Below are 14,888 nucleotides of genomic sequence, written 5' to 3' on the forward strand. Positions count from 1 at the left end.
CAATGAACGTTTGCAAGTAAAGAGGTGTAGACAAAAAAAAAGGTACACTGTGGGGCACACTACAGCTACTACAATAAGATGTTTTTTATGTTTTATTTTTGTTTGTAATTTTCATTTTTTGGGGGGAGGTTGAAAGGGTGGAGGGCAGATTCAAATGAATAAGGAGATGAGTGAGATTGGGGTGCACAAGGTGAAACTCACAATCAATAAAAAGTTAAAAAAACTCTTTAATGTATGCAGAACTACACTCGCAGTCATGCTAAGTAAAAATGTAATTTATTTATGGGAATAAGCTTTATTTTGCCTTCTGTTTTCAAAGTTAAGCCTAAAGCAAATAATTAAAAACAAGCGAAGCTTATTTAAAATCAGGCATATCACTTAATAGATGGCCCTCAAAACTATTCAGAAATATGCTAAATATGGCATTTAAAATGTTTATGCCCTTTTAAAGAGGGGGGAAAAAAGAAAAGAAAAAGGTTTAATAGAAAAAGCTTCCTGTGATAGACAGAAATGTCAGGTCCTAGTGGTGACCCTAAGGTTTCCAGAGAAGACAAATGGGGCAGACACGGATCATGGTGACACTAACCACTGGGAAAACTGTCTCATGGCTTGCCTGCAGCCAGGGTTCTGAACAAACTATAGACGCTGTTGGGGTGACTGCCCTACTCTGCCTAAGTCAAGGTAGGCCAATTTCCCCAAGTTCCTCCTCCACATGAAAATCTTCCAGACCTTCTGGGTCTGGAGGCTAAAGGCCTATGCTGTCCTATGCAGCAGCTGAAGACGCAGTGCTGTCCTGTGTGACAGCTGAAGACTTATGGCCTCTGCCCCACAACAAAGCCACCGAGATCATGGCAGCCTACTAGAGTAATAGTCCAGGTAGATGGTAAGTCTCTGCTATTTTAATCAATACAGAGGCCATTTGGTTTATACTTCCTGCTCTAATTTATCCTTCTGTGATTCTGGTAGTGATGACAGCTAACTGTAGTTTTGTCAGTTTGTCGGCCATAGGCCGCTAGCTTCTCCTTCAAGGTTGCAGCTGCCTGGTCAGTGTATATCATATGAAAAATCAGATCTTGCCTTCCTAGAGCTATTAGGTCTCCTGATTAAAAAGGCAAACTCACAGACTGGTTTGCTTTGCTGACAGGCTTTATATCAAAGGATAAACAAGTTCCTGGCAATGCCAAGGGTCCTGAAGGTACTGCTTGACAAAGTCCCAGTGCTTGGACTACCTGGATGACTCTCCACTGCCCTTGGTGGACTTTTGCTGGATTTATGTTTCTCACTGTTAAAGGCATCTCTCCAAAAGCTGGAGCTGGGATAACAGAAACCCAGTGTAAACAAAACTAAAATGATGAAAGTTCCCCAGAAAAAGTTATGTAGGAAATTGAGTCTTTCCTAAGAACGTATTACTTACATAAACATTTAGATCACTACAGAGTATGTTAGTAAGCCTGAGAAGATTTGAGAAGAATTATTAAAGAAGAAAAACAGGGAAATTCTATTTTTTTGTGAGCCTAGCCTTTAATGGCTGAGCCATCTCTCCAGCCCAACAGGGAAGCTCTAGAAGCTGACAAACTGTGTTTCTTGGAATCTCCTGGGGGTCAGCGTCAATTCAGAACCAGTATCCATTAGACCACAGAAAATCTGATTATTTCCTTTCCCCCAATATACAGTTACTATTGTAAAAGGCCGTAGGTCCCTCTGGGGAAGAACTGGAGAAAGACTAACAGCAAAACTTTTATGTGTCTTATCAAGATCCTTCCTCAGGGGAACCTGGATACTCCTTCATTCAAGGGGTTCTGGGTCTGCAAGCTGGCTCAAGTCTGGAAACTGATTCACTGGCCAAGATTGCCTTTTGTCACAATCCAATATACAGATCAAACAGATATGCAGTAGGCTTCCTATCTATTTCATGCCTGGAAACACCATGACTGATTAGCCAGTACCAAAGGTCTAAACGAATCATGCCATTGAATTTCACATTATGGGCTAGGTCATTATAAACATTGTTTTGTCTATGCTGTCCATTATAATAACTATGATCACCTTGTTTCTAGTGATTCAACACTGCCACCTGGCCCTTGATACCTCAGGGTCCAATTAAACCCATTGCATTTAAACCATCTTGCACAAGGAAAAGGGCAAGAACAAAACTCTTCAAATGTGCTGGTGCCCCTCTCACCAGTTTGCATCTTATAGGATTTGTGAAGGGTGTGTCTTCTGGGTCTTTCCATTGTGGAGGATTAGGTTTTACACAGCATATCCACTCTAGCATTGCACTTTCCCTGAGCCTTAAAATCCCTTTGTCAACACTAAGCCAAGGGATATCAGGCACCTCCAACTCCTTTTCAGTAAGCCATCTTTTTGATGGCCTCTTCAATCAGCCATTCAAAAAAACGTGACACCATTTTTAACTGTGCGAGCTTCCATATTAAACCTAGACTCTCCACTCAGAGGGCCCATGTCAATAAACTCAGCTAGATCTAGTTTTATGTTCCTTCCATTTTCCCACACCCTTAAAATCTGCTCCCACACATATTCCCCAGACTTCTGCTCGAATGAATTAGCAAACTCATTAAGCTCCTTAGTAGTGTAGTGATTTCCTCATAGACTACACTTTCTACCTCACCTCTAGTGGCCTATTTTGCCTTGAGTCTGGTTATGGGTCTAGAAGAAACTATTGGTGGGTCTTGAAAAAATATCAATATCGTCTTATGTGCCATTTTTTTTCAGAGAAAGTCACTGGTGGTTTATCAGACTCTGAGGGGTTAATTTCCTCATGTGAAAAAGGCATTATTTTAAGGGTTGGGGCTGAGAGTACTACTTCCTCAGGTGGGATAAACCCCAAAGACTCAAAATTCTCAGCTTCAACAGGGTTCTTCCACACATCTCCATCCCAAGTTATAGGATCCCATTCTTTGCCAATTAGTGCCCTTACTTTAACTGCTGACACCCTCTGAGACTGAAACTTGAATTTTCGATATAATTCATCCAACCGTATAGTGAGGGTTTCAGTTTGATTTTCTGCAACTCTAGTTCTATGGCTGCTGGAGAGAAGACTCTCTTCAAAGGCACACTTAGAACCCTTTAGATTGTTTACCTGCATCTGGAGCCATTTGATTTTATCATATAGCTCATTCTTTTTCTTTATCAATTTTTCCAGAGATACTAAGAGCAACAAATCAGCAAAACCATTTTTAATTTTTCCCCCAACTTGTAGAAAGTTTTGTACACCAAGTCACCTAATTCATCAAGATAATCAAAGGCATTAGATTCTTTAAGTTTGAAATGTAGTTTCAACCATGGACCTTCAATATTCTCCAACATCCCAGGAAAGAGAGTATTAATAGTTTCAGTAACTGAAGGTGCTGGTGAAATATTAAACCAATTCCAGATTCTTAAAAGATTCATCCTTATACTTCTGCTCCTCTATAACCACCCCACTTCTGGTACCAACTTCTGTCTCAGGGTTTTACTATTGTGAACAGATACTATGACCAAGGCAAGTTTTATAAATGACAACATTTAATTGGGGCTGGCTTACAGGTTCAGTCCATTGTCATCAAGGTGGAAGCATGGCAGCATCTGGCAGGCATGGTGCAAGAGGAACTGAGAGATCTTTATCCGAAGGAAACCAGGAACAGACTGGGCATCCTCACGAGGCTAGGAGGAAGATCTCCAAGCCCACCCCTACAGTGGCACATTTCTTCCAACAAGTCCACACCTTCTAATAGTGCCACACTCTGGGAGGAGCATATGGAAACCATCACAAGAATGTTGGCCTTTAAGCTAATTGGTTTACAGCACCTGGTTAAACCGTGGAGGGAGCACATATTAAAAAGGGGGATCTTGACCTGGGAACAATTTATGTTTTCTTATCTCTATTATTATCAGCTAGCGGAAACTGCTGTGTATATTTTGCAACTGCCAGGGACATTTCTTGATTTTTCTCAGACCTCAAGGGTGGGGTCCATGTCTCCTGAGGGTAGGATCTTTGTTTCTCCCCTGGTCTTGGTACTCTTCCCTTCACTCAACTACCAGGACCATGGACCTTGGAGTTCCAAAGCTAATATTTCCTTTAAGTCCCTAAGCTTTAACTTCTGTTCTAGTTATATCTGTCCCAGTAGTTTCAACTGGCTGACAGACACCATCCAGGAATCAGCTGCAGACTACAAACTATTCCAAATAGCTGAAAGCCTGGGGCTTGCTGAAAGCTGATGTGAGTCTGTACAGCCAATGTGATTGCTCCCTGTCTCTTTAACTGGGTCAGTCAGCAAAATAGCTATTTCTCATAAATTCTCCATTGCATGAATGCCCCTTGACTGAATCCCTTCCTAGCCTTTGACTAACATTCCAGTTTTGACAACTTTTTACTTTGACAAGAGCTGTGCAGAAAGGCTATGGCAAGCATGGATCTCAGAGACTTCATCCCAAGATCGCTTCTCAATGCTGATATGCCTTTCCTATCACCATAAGATAACCCAATAAATCCTGAGTATTAGCCCACCCTATTTGGCAAATTTCCTGAAGATCAATCTGAAGATGTACTTTCATGTACTAATGCTGTTGAGATGAATTGATGATTTCATAATTTCTGATTTTATAGAACTCCTGAATTGATTCAAGTGATTTTAAGCCCCCTCTAGAATAAAAAACTGCAAATAGAATTCTCTGTCACAAGCTAATTGCACTAGGAAAAGGAAATAGGCTTGGAATAAATTTACGATCAAGGAAAACCTTCGGGGTTGGGGATTTAGCTCAGTGGTAGAGCGCTTGCCTAGCAACCGCAAGGCCCTGGGTTCGATCCCCAGCTCCGAAAAAAAGAAAAAAGAAAAAAAAAAGAAAAAAAAAGGAAAACCTTCTAGATTACGACTGAGGCTACTAATATCAGTAACTAAAAGTCATAAATTGGGAATGAGAAGTTTATTGTTGGTATAATGACAGAAAATAAATGATTGACTAGTTTATCTATACAAGACTTCAAAATAATAAGACATAAGGCAGATGATTTGTCTCTTGAAAAAAACCTTGTTAACTTGTGACATAAAAGCTGTTGCTTTAAACTTATAATGAACTTAAAGCGCTAGAAAATAGATAAAGAATGTTTAGTAAGCTACTATACTTAATGGAAAGACATATAAATAATTCTGCTGTAACTCCTTAAACCTTATCCACCTAGGACATGAACTATGGCCTTACACTTACTATGAACTTATGAAATGTAAGTGTTTAGAAAATAATTATCCTGCTGTAATGTTTCTACTTGATAATTGCTATGAGGTAATTTTGTCTGAGAAAGTATGAAAACTAAAAGCACATATAAAGTGGCAAAGAATCCCTTTTCTCCTTTATCCAGTGTGCATGCATGCTTGACTTTCTATTTTTTTTTTCTCTCTCTGGTTCATGAAGAGATAATGAACTCTGAGGCTCTCCCCAGCCAGCAAGCAGCCCCTGAGTCAAAAGAGTAAAGAGCCCAAAGTAACTAAATTTCCTTTATTAATCCCCTGCTGTTAGTAGCAGTGTTAATTCCCAGAAGTCATCAGCTTCAGCCATCAGAATATTAAGAGTGTTAATTGCCAGAAGCTGTCAGCTTTTGGCCTCAGAATAGCAAGAGAGAGTTAATTTCCAGAATTCATCACTTTCTGGTCCATTCTACCTCAGCACCTGGGATCTTGACACTAATTTCAGCAGGAAGTAGTTACAGAAGAGAATACTTTGTTCCTTATCCTCAACAAAAGGCTGTAATGTTAGGTCAAATGGAAAGTCTCTGGCACAGGGAACAAAATGGCTACCTAAAGTGTCTGTTGGCATACCAGGAAAGATGCCTATTAAAACCAAATAGACCCAGATCTGCTGTGGGCAGTCCCTTATTTCTGATGGCAGGTCCCCTGGAGGGATGTGTCTCCTGCAGCTCAGGGTCCCAGACACCATCCTTTTTCATTCTTTTTTTTTTTTTTTTACAAAGAGCTGCCAAGGGCTTCTGAGATGTCTCCATCTAGGCCTGCTGTGGGCAGCGCCCTGGTATGCTGCCCCCAGCAATATATCATGTGTACACTGCCTTGTCAGTCTTTTCTCCAACTTTGTTTTCAGCCTCAGTTACAATATCCATTGGTAATACTTATTCCCACGTTTTCCGAAACAGAACAAGGTTTTGTTGTATGATGAGGTCTGAATTGAACCTCTTCCAGGACCTCTTGAATGAGACTCACGGAGGCAGTGATCAGTGCAAAAGCAAGAAGAGTTTAATTCTGACATGTCAGGAGCAGATTTTAACAGGGGATTATATACCTTGCAAACAATTGGGGCATAATTCAAACAACTGGGGCAGAATCCAAACAATGGGGTCAGGATTTGCACAATGGAAGCTAGGCAGGGTACTATGTACATTTGGTGGATTGAAACAACTTTCAGATCGGACTCAGTGTACTGTTCAAGACTTTCCATGGGGTGGGGCATCAGTTGGAAGTCACAGGTAGCTTCGTATGACAGTTTGGCTTGCAGCTGTTCCAGGAACTAAACCAGCTTTTTTTCCTCCTGGAAGGGTGGGTCCTTGTGCTTGGAGGTTTGTGGAGGGAATTTTCCCAATGGCCCCAGATTGGCCCCAACTCTGGGTCTTTCAGTATCTTTATCCTTCTTGTCCTGAAGGATCTCAACTAGATTTTAGTTTCTTGTCATCAGCAATTGAACCTAGGACCTTATATACCCAGTTCAAGCATACTACTATTGAGCTTCACCCCTCAGAAGTTGAAAGGGTTGGGTACTTTAGATAGGATATACAGATGTTTCCTCGCTCTGGAAGCTAGGCAGAGCATTAGGTTGTGGAAAATGGACTTCTCAGCTGTACGGGGATCAATACCAAACACAATGCTTCTTTCTAGGCCCGAGAATCGACGTATGCTGTCAAACATGTAAAGATGATAGGCATCATCTATCTGAGATGTTCTGTTCCTTATTTCTCTCAGGAACATATCTTCATTGTTATCCTTCTCATCCTCTGTACTGAAAAGCACTGCAATGTCTTGGGCGGAATAGCCATTTTTCAAGAAAAAATAACACCTCTCTGCTACATACCTCGCCATCTGTTCCAAACCCAAGGATGTAAGCAGCTTACAGGTGCCTGATACACCTTGAGACCAGTTAAACTCACAGACCATGTTCAGGGACTCTCGGGGGATGATGGGTGGAGGGTTACTTCTGATTTTCTCTGATATTTTTTGTAGAAATTCAGCTATTTTATCTGCATTGCGTACCACTTTTGTGAGCTCTTCCTTTGGATACTGGTGTAAGAAATCTGGGAGGCCACTCTCCTTCTGGTGACTGGTCTGAAAATAGTCCAGAAAGATCCAGAAAATTTGAGGACAAGTTTTCATTCTCTGAGTGATACGCTTTGCCTTCATATACCAGTCCCCATTCTCAGTGCGGAAATTCTGGGCTTCATCAACAATAATGTGTTGGATCTTCTCCACCTCAAAGTTAGGTGTCATAAAGGTTTTCCGGGTTACTGCCCGGCAGACATTTTTTGCCCTGTAATGGTGAAAAGGACATTAGGTGTTTCTCTGACTATCATAATCCCCGCAACACAGCACTGCTGTCTCAGATCATTTTACTGACTAATTCCCAAGAACCAGGGTAACATAACAGAAAAGTTTAGATGGAAAGCACACAGATGAAGATCCAAACACTTACCGGATGAAGTCCCTCAACAGCTGATTTTCACAGATGTAGAGAATGCTATCTCTTTCACAGTGGAATGTGTTTTTGATCTTTTCCATGATTTTCATGGCAATGATGGTCTTCCCTGAGCCTGGCATGCCATGCACAAACAGTTTTCTGGTTTTGTGGAGACTTTTTGAGAGTATCTCATACTGTTGAACTGTGAGAAGATTCAAAATTTCACAGCCAAGCTGGTCGCTCAAGAAAGAGCTGAAGTTGAGCAAGACAATCACAAGGGCCTGCAGCAAGTCCTCCATTTCCTGGATATTTGCAAGGTTATAGGAGCGTGGGTAATCAATAAGAGAAACTGAGTTCCCATTGGTCTCAATATTGTTCTGAGAACTCAGGCAGAGAACCTTGGTCATGACACACACTCTCCCAGTGTAGCCACCAGTGTTCACCAGCTTCTGCTTCAGAGTAAAGGCAGTGCGGGTGCAGTAGTCCTGACCTAGCTCATCTTGCTCCTCAAGGATGGTGTAGAGTGTCGGGGGGCTATTCTCTGCAATGAGCAGAGCATCACAGATGACTCCCTGCTTCCCTTCCAGGTTCAGGTCCACAGCCCAGCTTCTAGAGAGGATCAGCAAACCACAGGAGAAAGAACACATTTGCTGGCTTATTAAGTTCTCTAGTCTCTCATGCTGGGAACACAGCTCTCTCCAGAGGGATTCAGGAGTATACTTAAAACAGTCTGCTGACACTGGACATAAAAAGAATAGACAAGGTTTCAAATCAATGAATTGCTTCAAAAAATTCACATACTATGTTTAAAATGGAGAATGAAGTAGGTGGCCAATATATAACAAACTCAATGGTATTTTTAGAAGATTTTTGTTTCATATGCTTTGTCTGGAGATATATATATATATATATATATATATATATCATATGTGTGTGTGTATGTGTGTGTGTGTGTGTACACACACACACACACACACACACATTTCATACTGTTGGGCTGTGAGAAGATTCAAAATTTGTATATATACATATATACATACATACATACACACACACACCCACACACACCTTACAGGTCCTTTGCTTATTTATTACGGTTTCTGATTTTGTGTTCTTATAGGATGTGTGTGAGAGAGAGTGTGTGTATGTGTATCTGCTAAGTATGTGTTTCTTGTTCTTTTTCTTAGGTTCCCCCTCCCTCCTCCCCCTCCCCCATTTGTTCTATTCTGGTTTGTTTATTTTAGTTGACTGTTTTCTAATGAGAGAGAGGATAGAAGGATGTAGAGTTGAGTGTGGAGGAGGAGGTGGGGGAAGGATCTGGGTGGAGTTGGGGGACGGAAAATCATTATTGTATGAAAACACTCTATTCTCGTCTCTGCTCCTCCCTGTTCCAGAGGCAGCCACATCTTCTCGTGTAGTGCCAGCCTCATCCTGTAGACAAGATGGTTTAGTTCGGTGTGAGCGGATTTGGCCGTATTGGGCGCCTGGTTACCAGGGCTGCCTTCTCTGCATCTAGCAAAGTAGAGATTGTTGCCATCAACGACCCCTTCATGGACCTTAACTACATGGTCTATGTGTTCCAGTATGACTCCATCCCTGGCAAATTCAATGGCACAGTCAAGGCTGAGAATGGGAAGCTTGTGGTAAATGGGAAGCCCATCACCATCTTCCAGGAGCGAGATCCTGCTAACACCAAATGGGGTGATGCTGGTGCTGAGTATGTCATGGAGTCTACTGGCATCTTCACCATCATGGAGAAGGCCAGGGCCCATTTGAGGGGTGGGGCCAAAAGGGTCATCATCTCCACCCCTTCTGCTGATGCCCCCGTGTTTGTGATAGGTGTGAACCACGAGAAATATGACAACTCCCTCAAGATTGTCAGCAATGCATCCTGCGCCACCAACTGCTTAGCTCCCCTGGCCAAGGTCATCCATGACAACTTTGACATCGTGGAAGAGCTCATGACCACAGTCCACACCATCACTGCCACTCAGAAGATTGTGGATAGCCCCTCTGGAAAGCTGTGGCATGATGGCCGTGGGGCAGCCCAGAACATCATCCCTGAATCCACTGGTGCTGCCAAGGCTGTGGACAAGGTCATCCCAGAGCTGAACAGGAAGCTCACTGGCGTGGCCTTCCATGTTCCTACCCCCCAATGTATCCGTTGTGGATCTGACATGCTGCCTGGAGAAACCTGCCAAGTATGATGACATCAAGAAGGTGGTGAAGCAGGCGTCTGAGGGCCCACTAAAGGGCATCCTGGGCTACACTGAGGACCAGCTTGTCTCCCACTCTTCCACCTTTGATGCTGGGGCTGGCATTTCTCTCAATGACAACTTTGTAAAGCTCATTTCCTGGTATGGCAATGAATACAGCTACAGCCACAGGATGGCAGACCTCATGGCCTATATGGCCTCCAAGGAGTAAGAAACCCTGGACCACCCACCCCAGCCCAGAAAGGATACTGAGAGGAAGAGAGAGGCCCTCAGTTGCTGAGGAGTCCCCATCCCAACACTGAGAATCTCCCTCACAATTCCATCCCAGACCCCCATAATAACAGGTGGGGCCTAGGGAGCCCTCTCTACTCTCTTGAATAACATCAGTAAAATCCACTGCACCCCCCCAAAAAAGAAAAAAACCCTCTATTTCAATAAGATTAAATTTATAGAAAAGTTTAAAAATAAAGAGGAGTGCAAAGCCTTATGTATAGTACGAGAGATAAGCAGGAGAAATTCCATTTGTCTACATCCCCTTCCAGTCTTATCCCTCCAAGCTGATGGAAAGACATTGCCCTTCTGTTATCTTAGAGGGACCTGTGCCAAACGAATGGGATTTATTGAGCCTAAAGAAATTCTTTAAAAAGTAGTCATTCTTATATCAGATTCCTTTGTGGAAAGTTTAAAAACAATTCTGATAAGCTAATAAGGAGGAGCTTGGGTAAATTAACTTTGAAAGTAAACCCAAGGTCCTTCTAATCTATTAGCTACCAGGGCACTAATATATGCTTACACCTCACACAGGATGTCTCTGTATCAGACCTGATGAGTAGATCTCACAGTGTGAAGTTATAGAAGCTATTTCCTAGGTCTGCGTGGAGCCGCGCTTACAGGTCTCGGTTCCGCAGGATGGACTTTGTGAAAGTTGTCAAGAATAAGGCCTACTTTAAAAGATACCAAGTGAGATTTAGAAAGCGGCGAGAGGGTGAGACCGGCTACTATGCACGGAAACCACTGGTGGTCCAGGACAAAAATAAGTCCAACTCACCCAAACACAGGACGATAGTTTGTGTGACAGAGACATCACCTGCCAGATTGCATATGCCCGTACAGGAGGGGAGACGGTCGTCTGTGCAGCATATGCACATGAACTTCCAAAATGGGGTGTGAACGTTGGCCTGACAAACTATGCTGCAGCCTATTGCACTGGCCTGCTGCTGGCCCGCAGGCTTCTGAATAGGTTTGACACGGACAAGATCTATGAAGGCCAAGTGGAGCTGGAATGGAGATTAATACAATGTGGAAAGCATTGATGGTCAGCCTGGTGCCTTCACTTGCTATCTGGATGCGGGTCTTGCCCGAAGAACTACAACTGGCAATAAAGTTTTTGGTGCCCTGAAGGGAGCTGTGGATGGAGGCTTGTCTATCCCTCATAGTACCAACCGATTCCCTGGCTATGACTCTGAAAGCAAGGAGTTCAATGCAGAGGTGCACCGGAAGCACACCATGGGTCAGAATGTGGCAGACTACATGCGCTACCTGGTGGAGGAAGATGAAGATGCGTATAACAGTTCTCTCAGTACATCAAGAGCAACGCAACTCCAGTCATGGGGGAGATGTATAAGAAAGCTTGCGCTGCTATCCGAGAGAATCCAGTCTATGAGAAGAAGCCCAAGAGAGAAGTGAAGAAGAAGAGGTGGAATCGTCCCAAAATGTCTCTTGCCCAGGAGAAAGACCGGGTTGCTCAAAAGAAGGCAGCTTCCTCAGAGCTCAGGAACGGGCTGCTGAAAGCTAAAGCAGTTTTCTATGAAGATTTTTTCATAAAGACAATAAACATTGATCAAGGGAAAAAAAAAGCTACTCCCTACTTCAGGAACCTGAACTTTTTCTTTTCTTTTTTTTTTTTTAAGTAGGGTTGTTTTAATATTTTATTTATTTATTATATATGAGTACACTGTAGCTGTCTTCAGACACACCAGAAGAGGGCATCAGATCTCATTACAGATGGTTGTGAGCCACCATGTAGTTGCTGGGATTTGAACTTAGGACCTCAGGAAGAGCAGTTGGTGCTCTTAACCACTGAGCCATCTCTCCAGCCCCACCTGAACTTTTTCTAAGTAGGAATTTTTTAGCTAAAGTCTAACATTATCCATGGTCTGAAATGATTACTTTGTACCCAGATTAGACGCTGGTGACTCTGTCTCACTACCTTCTTTCAAGACAAATTACTAATGGCTCCTTGGTGCCTTTTTTTTTTTTCGGAGCTGGGGACCGAACCCAGGGCCTTGCGCTTCAACCCCCCTCGGTGCCCTCTTATCTGCCACATGAATGTTTATGTTTTTTCCCCCTCCATCCTTAAAGGCTGACTAAAGGGCCAATTACATCATCGTTTCCTGTGCAAGGCTTTTGCTAAGACTGTACTGGTTCAGCAAGTTCCAGACGCAGAATAAGAACTCCTTAAGAAGCCGCTTCAAGGGTTGGGGATTTAGCTCAGTGGTAGAGCGCTTGCCTAGCAAGCTCAAGACCCTGAGTTCGGTCCTCAGCTCCGGAAAAAAAAAAAAAAGTGAAGAAGCCGCTTCAAATGCATATGCGTAAGCCTCGCCCCTGGAAATGATATGTTTTAAACCCCTGATGGGGGCCTCGGCCTCTGCATATGTAACTATCAGATTTTGCTAGCCCTGTGCTAGATGACTTCAAGGGTCATCTCATTCTCAAGAAGTATGTAGCACTGCCGCTTCATAACTTCTTTTTAGCCAAAGTTATTAAATGATCTCTTCCTCCTAATGGGAAAACTATCTGTTCTTACCTTGAAATAAACGCTTTTGCAGGTCCCCTTTATGTTCCAGTCCTTTTTTAGAATACACTGGTCTGCAGTGTGGAGGGCTGTTGGACAGACTCAGCTGACATTCAAAATCTTTAGACAGGTCATCGAGGGAGGATTGCTTGCTGGAAGCTGCCTCTGTGTGACACAGTAAATGAAAAGAGTCAGAGTAACAGGGTAACAAAGCATAGGCTCTATTCTGGGGATGGGAGGTGGGGGGATTGGAAGGACATCAGAAACCACAAAGAAGGGAAGCTGAAACTTAATCCAGAAGGTTATGTAAGCAGCCCTGGTGCAGAGACTGGAAATCCTGTCCATGCGACAAAGGCACAATCGTCAAAAGTTTCAAATCCAATTGGAGGTTCTGGGGAGCAGGGACCCCTCTGCCATCTTGGGCAAGCAAGAGCTGGAGAGGACCATTTTGTGGATTCACTGGCTGCCAACTTGATTGAGAACCATCCACTGGTTGATCCTGAGCTGGCTGGTACCTGACGGTAAGAATCTGAGATCAGGAATCCTGGTGTCAGCTTGCTACGGCTATGGAAGGTAAGCAAGCCAAGTAGTTCAGGTAGCAGGAGGCTGGGCACAGAAAGTAAAGGTTGAGAATGGAGAGATGGGTCAGAGGTCAAGGGCACCGGCTGATCTTGGAAAGGACCAGGGTTCAGTTCTCAGCACCCACATGGTGGTTCACAATCATTTATAGCTCCAGTTCTGAGGATCCAAAAGCCTCTTTTGATCTCTTCAGACTCCACAAGCACATGGCACAAATACACACATAGGGAAACGTTTACACATGACATCGTTTGTATATGCTTGGCCCAGGGAATGGCACTATTTGGAAGTATGGCCTTGTTGGAATAGGTGTGTCACTGTAGGTGTGGGCTTTGAGACCCTCATCCTAGCTGCCTGGAGGTCAGTCTTCTGCTAGTGGCCTTCAGATGAAGACGTACAACTCTCAGCTCCTGAACCATGCCTTCCTAGATGCTGCTCTGCTCCCACTCTGATGATGATGGACTGAACCCTGAACCTGTAGTTGTAAGCCAGCCCAATCAAATGCTGTCCTTTATAAGAGTTGCCTTGGTCATGGTGTCTGTTCACAGCCGTAAAATCCTAACTAAGACAACACATTTTTAAAAAAAAATTAAAGAAAGTAGGTGGTAGCATGCCATGAGCAGGATAAAGTTGGGCCCACAACCTGAAGATGATTGAGGGTCTGGTAGGCCTGAGCTTGTTAGAAGCTCTGGCCCAGCCAGCAATGAGTAAATATATATGCACTGTATGTCAGTGCCTTGATTTTCATAAAATGCTACCAGGCACTAAGGGACAGATGGGTCAAGATACAGTAATGGTGGGTGACAACTGCATCAGCAGGTAAATCATCCTTTCCGACTACTGCCAGCGATCGAGGAAATGGAGAGTATTCAAAGTTTTCTTTTAGCTCCACTCCAGGTCTTCTCTCTGCTCTTTCTGTTCCCCAACTCAACTCCTTCTGGCTTTGATTCCTCCACTGCCCCCCCCCCCCCCCCGCCCCGGAGCTGGGGACCGAACCCAGGGCCTTGCGCTTGCTAGGCAAGTGCTCTACCACTGAGCTAAATCCCCAACCCTGCCCTCCACTGCTTTTGATCCCACCCACAGCTCCTTCTCTTACTCCAGCTCCTTTAGTCTCCCCTTCTCCATCTCTAGCAACTGGCTATCCTAACTGGCTCCTTGGTGGTTCTTGCCAAACTGATGGGCACTGGATCTTCTTGTAGCTGAAATGCCTCTTCCTCCAGGAGAAATGCCGCTTTTATGCCAATCAGTCGGGTGTAGTAAAAAACAGAATCCAACAACCTCAAACAGATCTCCAAAAATGTAATGAACAACTTGATGACTCAGCCCTGGGCCTTTTGAGAACCTTTGGGAATAGGGATTTGGATACTGCCCTTCCTGACCCGTGCGTCTCATTTTCCTGCTTTTACTAATTGCACCCTGTTTTTTTGTTTTTTTTTTTGTTTTTTTTTTTACCAATTTCTTCTCTACGATTCTTCAACAACAAATTTAAAAAAATCTCTAATAAAACAACTAGTCAGTTGCTGTGTTTAAAACAAAATCGCAAAGGTTTGATTTACCAAAGGAAGAAGACTTAGTAGCCAGACACTGTGGTGGAAGCCTGCTAGCTCAGAGAGACAGAGAAAGCACCC

The 14,888-nt window shown here is 43.5% G+C and overlaps 1 protein-coding gene and 2 pseudogenes across 29 annotated transcripts in view; 2 read left to right on the top strand and 1 right to left on the bottom strand.

Moving 5' to 3' along the window:
• Positions 1-6,220: 6,220 nt before the first annotated feature.
• Positions 6,221-14,888, bottom strand: part of Slfn9 (schlafen family member 9) — a 46,481-nt gene continuing 37,813 nt past the window's right edge. For 17 of the 28 annotated variants that reach the window (XM_087572095.1, XM_087572100.1, XM_087572101.1 and 14 more), the window contains 3 exons: positions 12,694-12,846; positions 7,687-8,410; positions 6,221-7,524 (listed from right to left, as the gene is read on the bottom strand). In XM_087572095.1, coding sequence (XP_087428221.1) covers positions 6,738-7,524; positions 7,687-8,410; positions 12,694-12,846 — 1,664 coding nt within the window. In that variant the 3' untranslated portion in view covers positions 6,221-6,737. The remainder of the gene's footprint in view (positions 7,525-7,686; positions 8,411-12,693; positions 12,847-14,888) is intronic. The other 11 variants (NM_001440147.1, NM_001440149.1, NM_001440141.1 and 8 more) reach the window with 1 other exon arrangement.
• Positions 9,024-11,622, top strand: LOC148003009 (glyceraldehyde-3-phosphate dehydrogenase pseudogene; annotated as a pseudogene). The gene has a single exon (XR_015631884.1). The product of XR_015631884.1 is annotated as a glyceraldehyde-3-phosphate dehydrogenase pseudogene (transcript).
• LOC134480837 (large ribosomal subunit protein uL18-like) lies at positions 10,797-11,759 on the top strand (annotated as a pseudogene).

This window comes from Rattus norvegicus, chromosome 10, assembly GCF_021556685.1.
Source record: "Rattus norvegicus strain SHRSP/BbbUtx chromosome 10, alternate assembly SHRSP_T2T, whole genome shotgun sequence".
NCBI classification, from domain to species: Eukaryota; Metazoa; Chordata; class Mammalia; order Rodentia; family Muridae; genus Rattus; species Rattus norvegicus.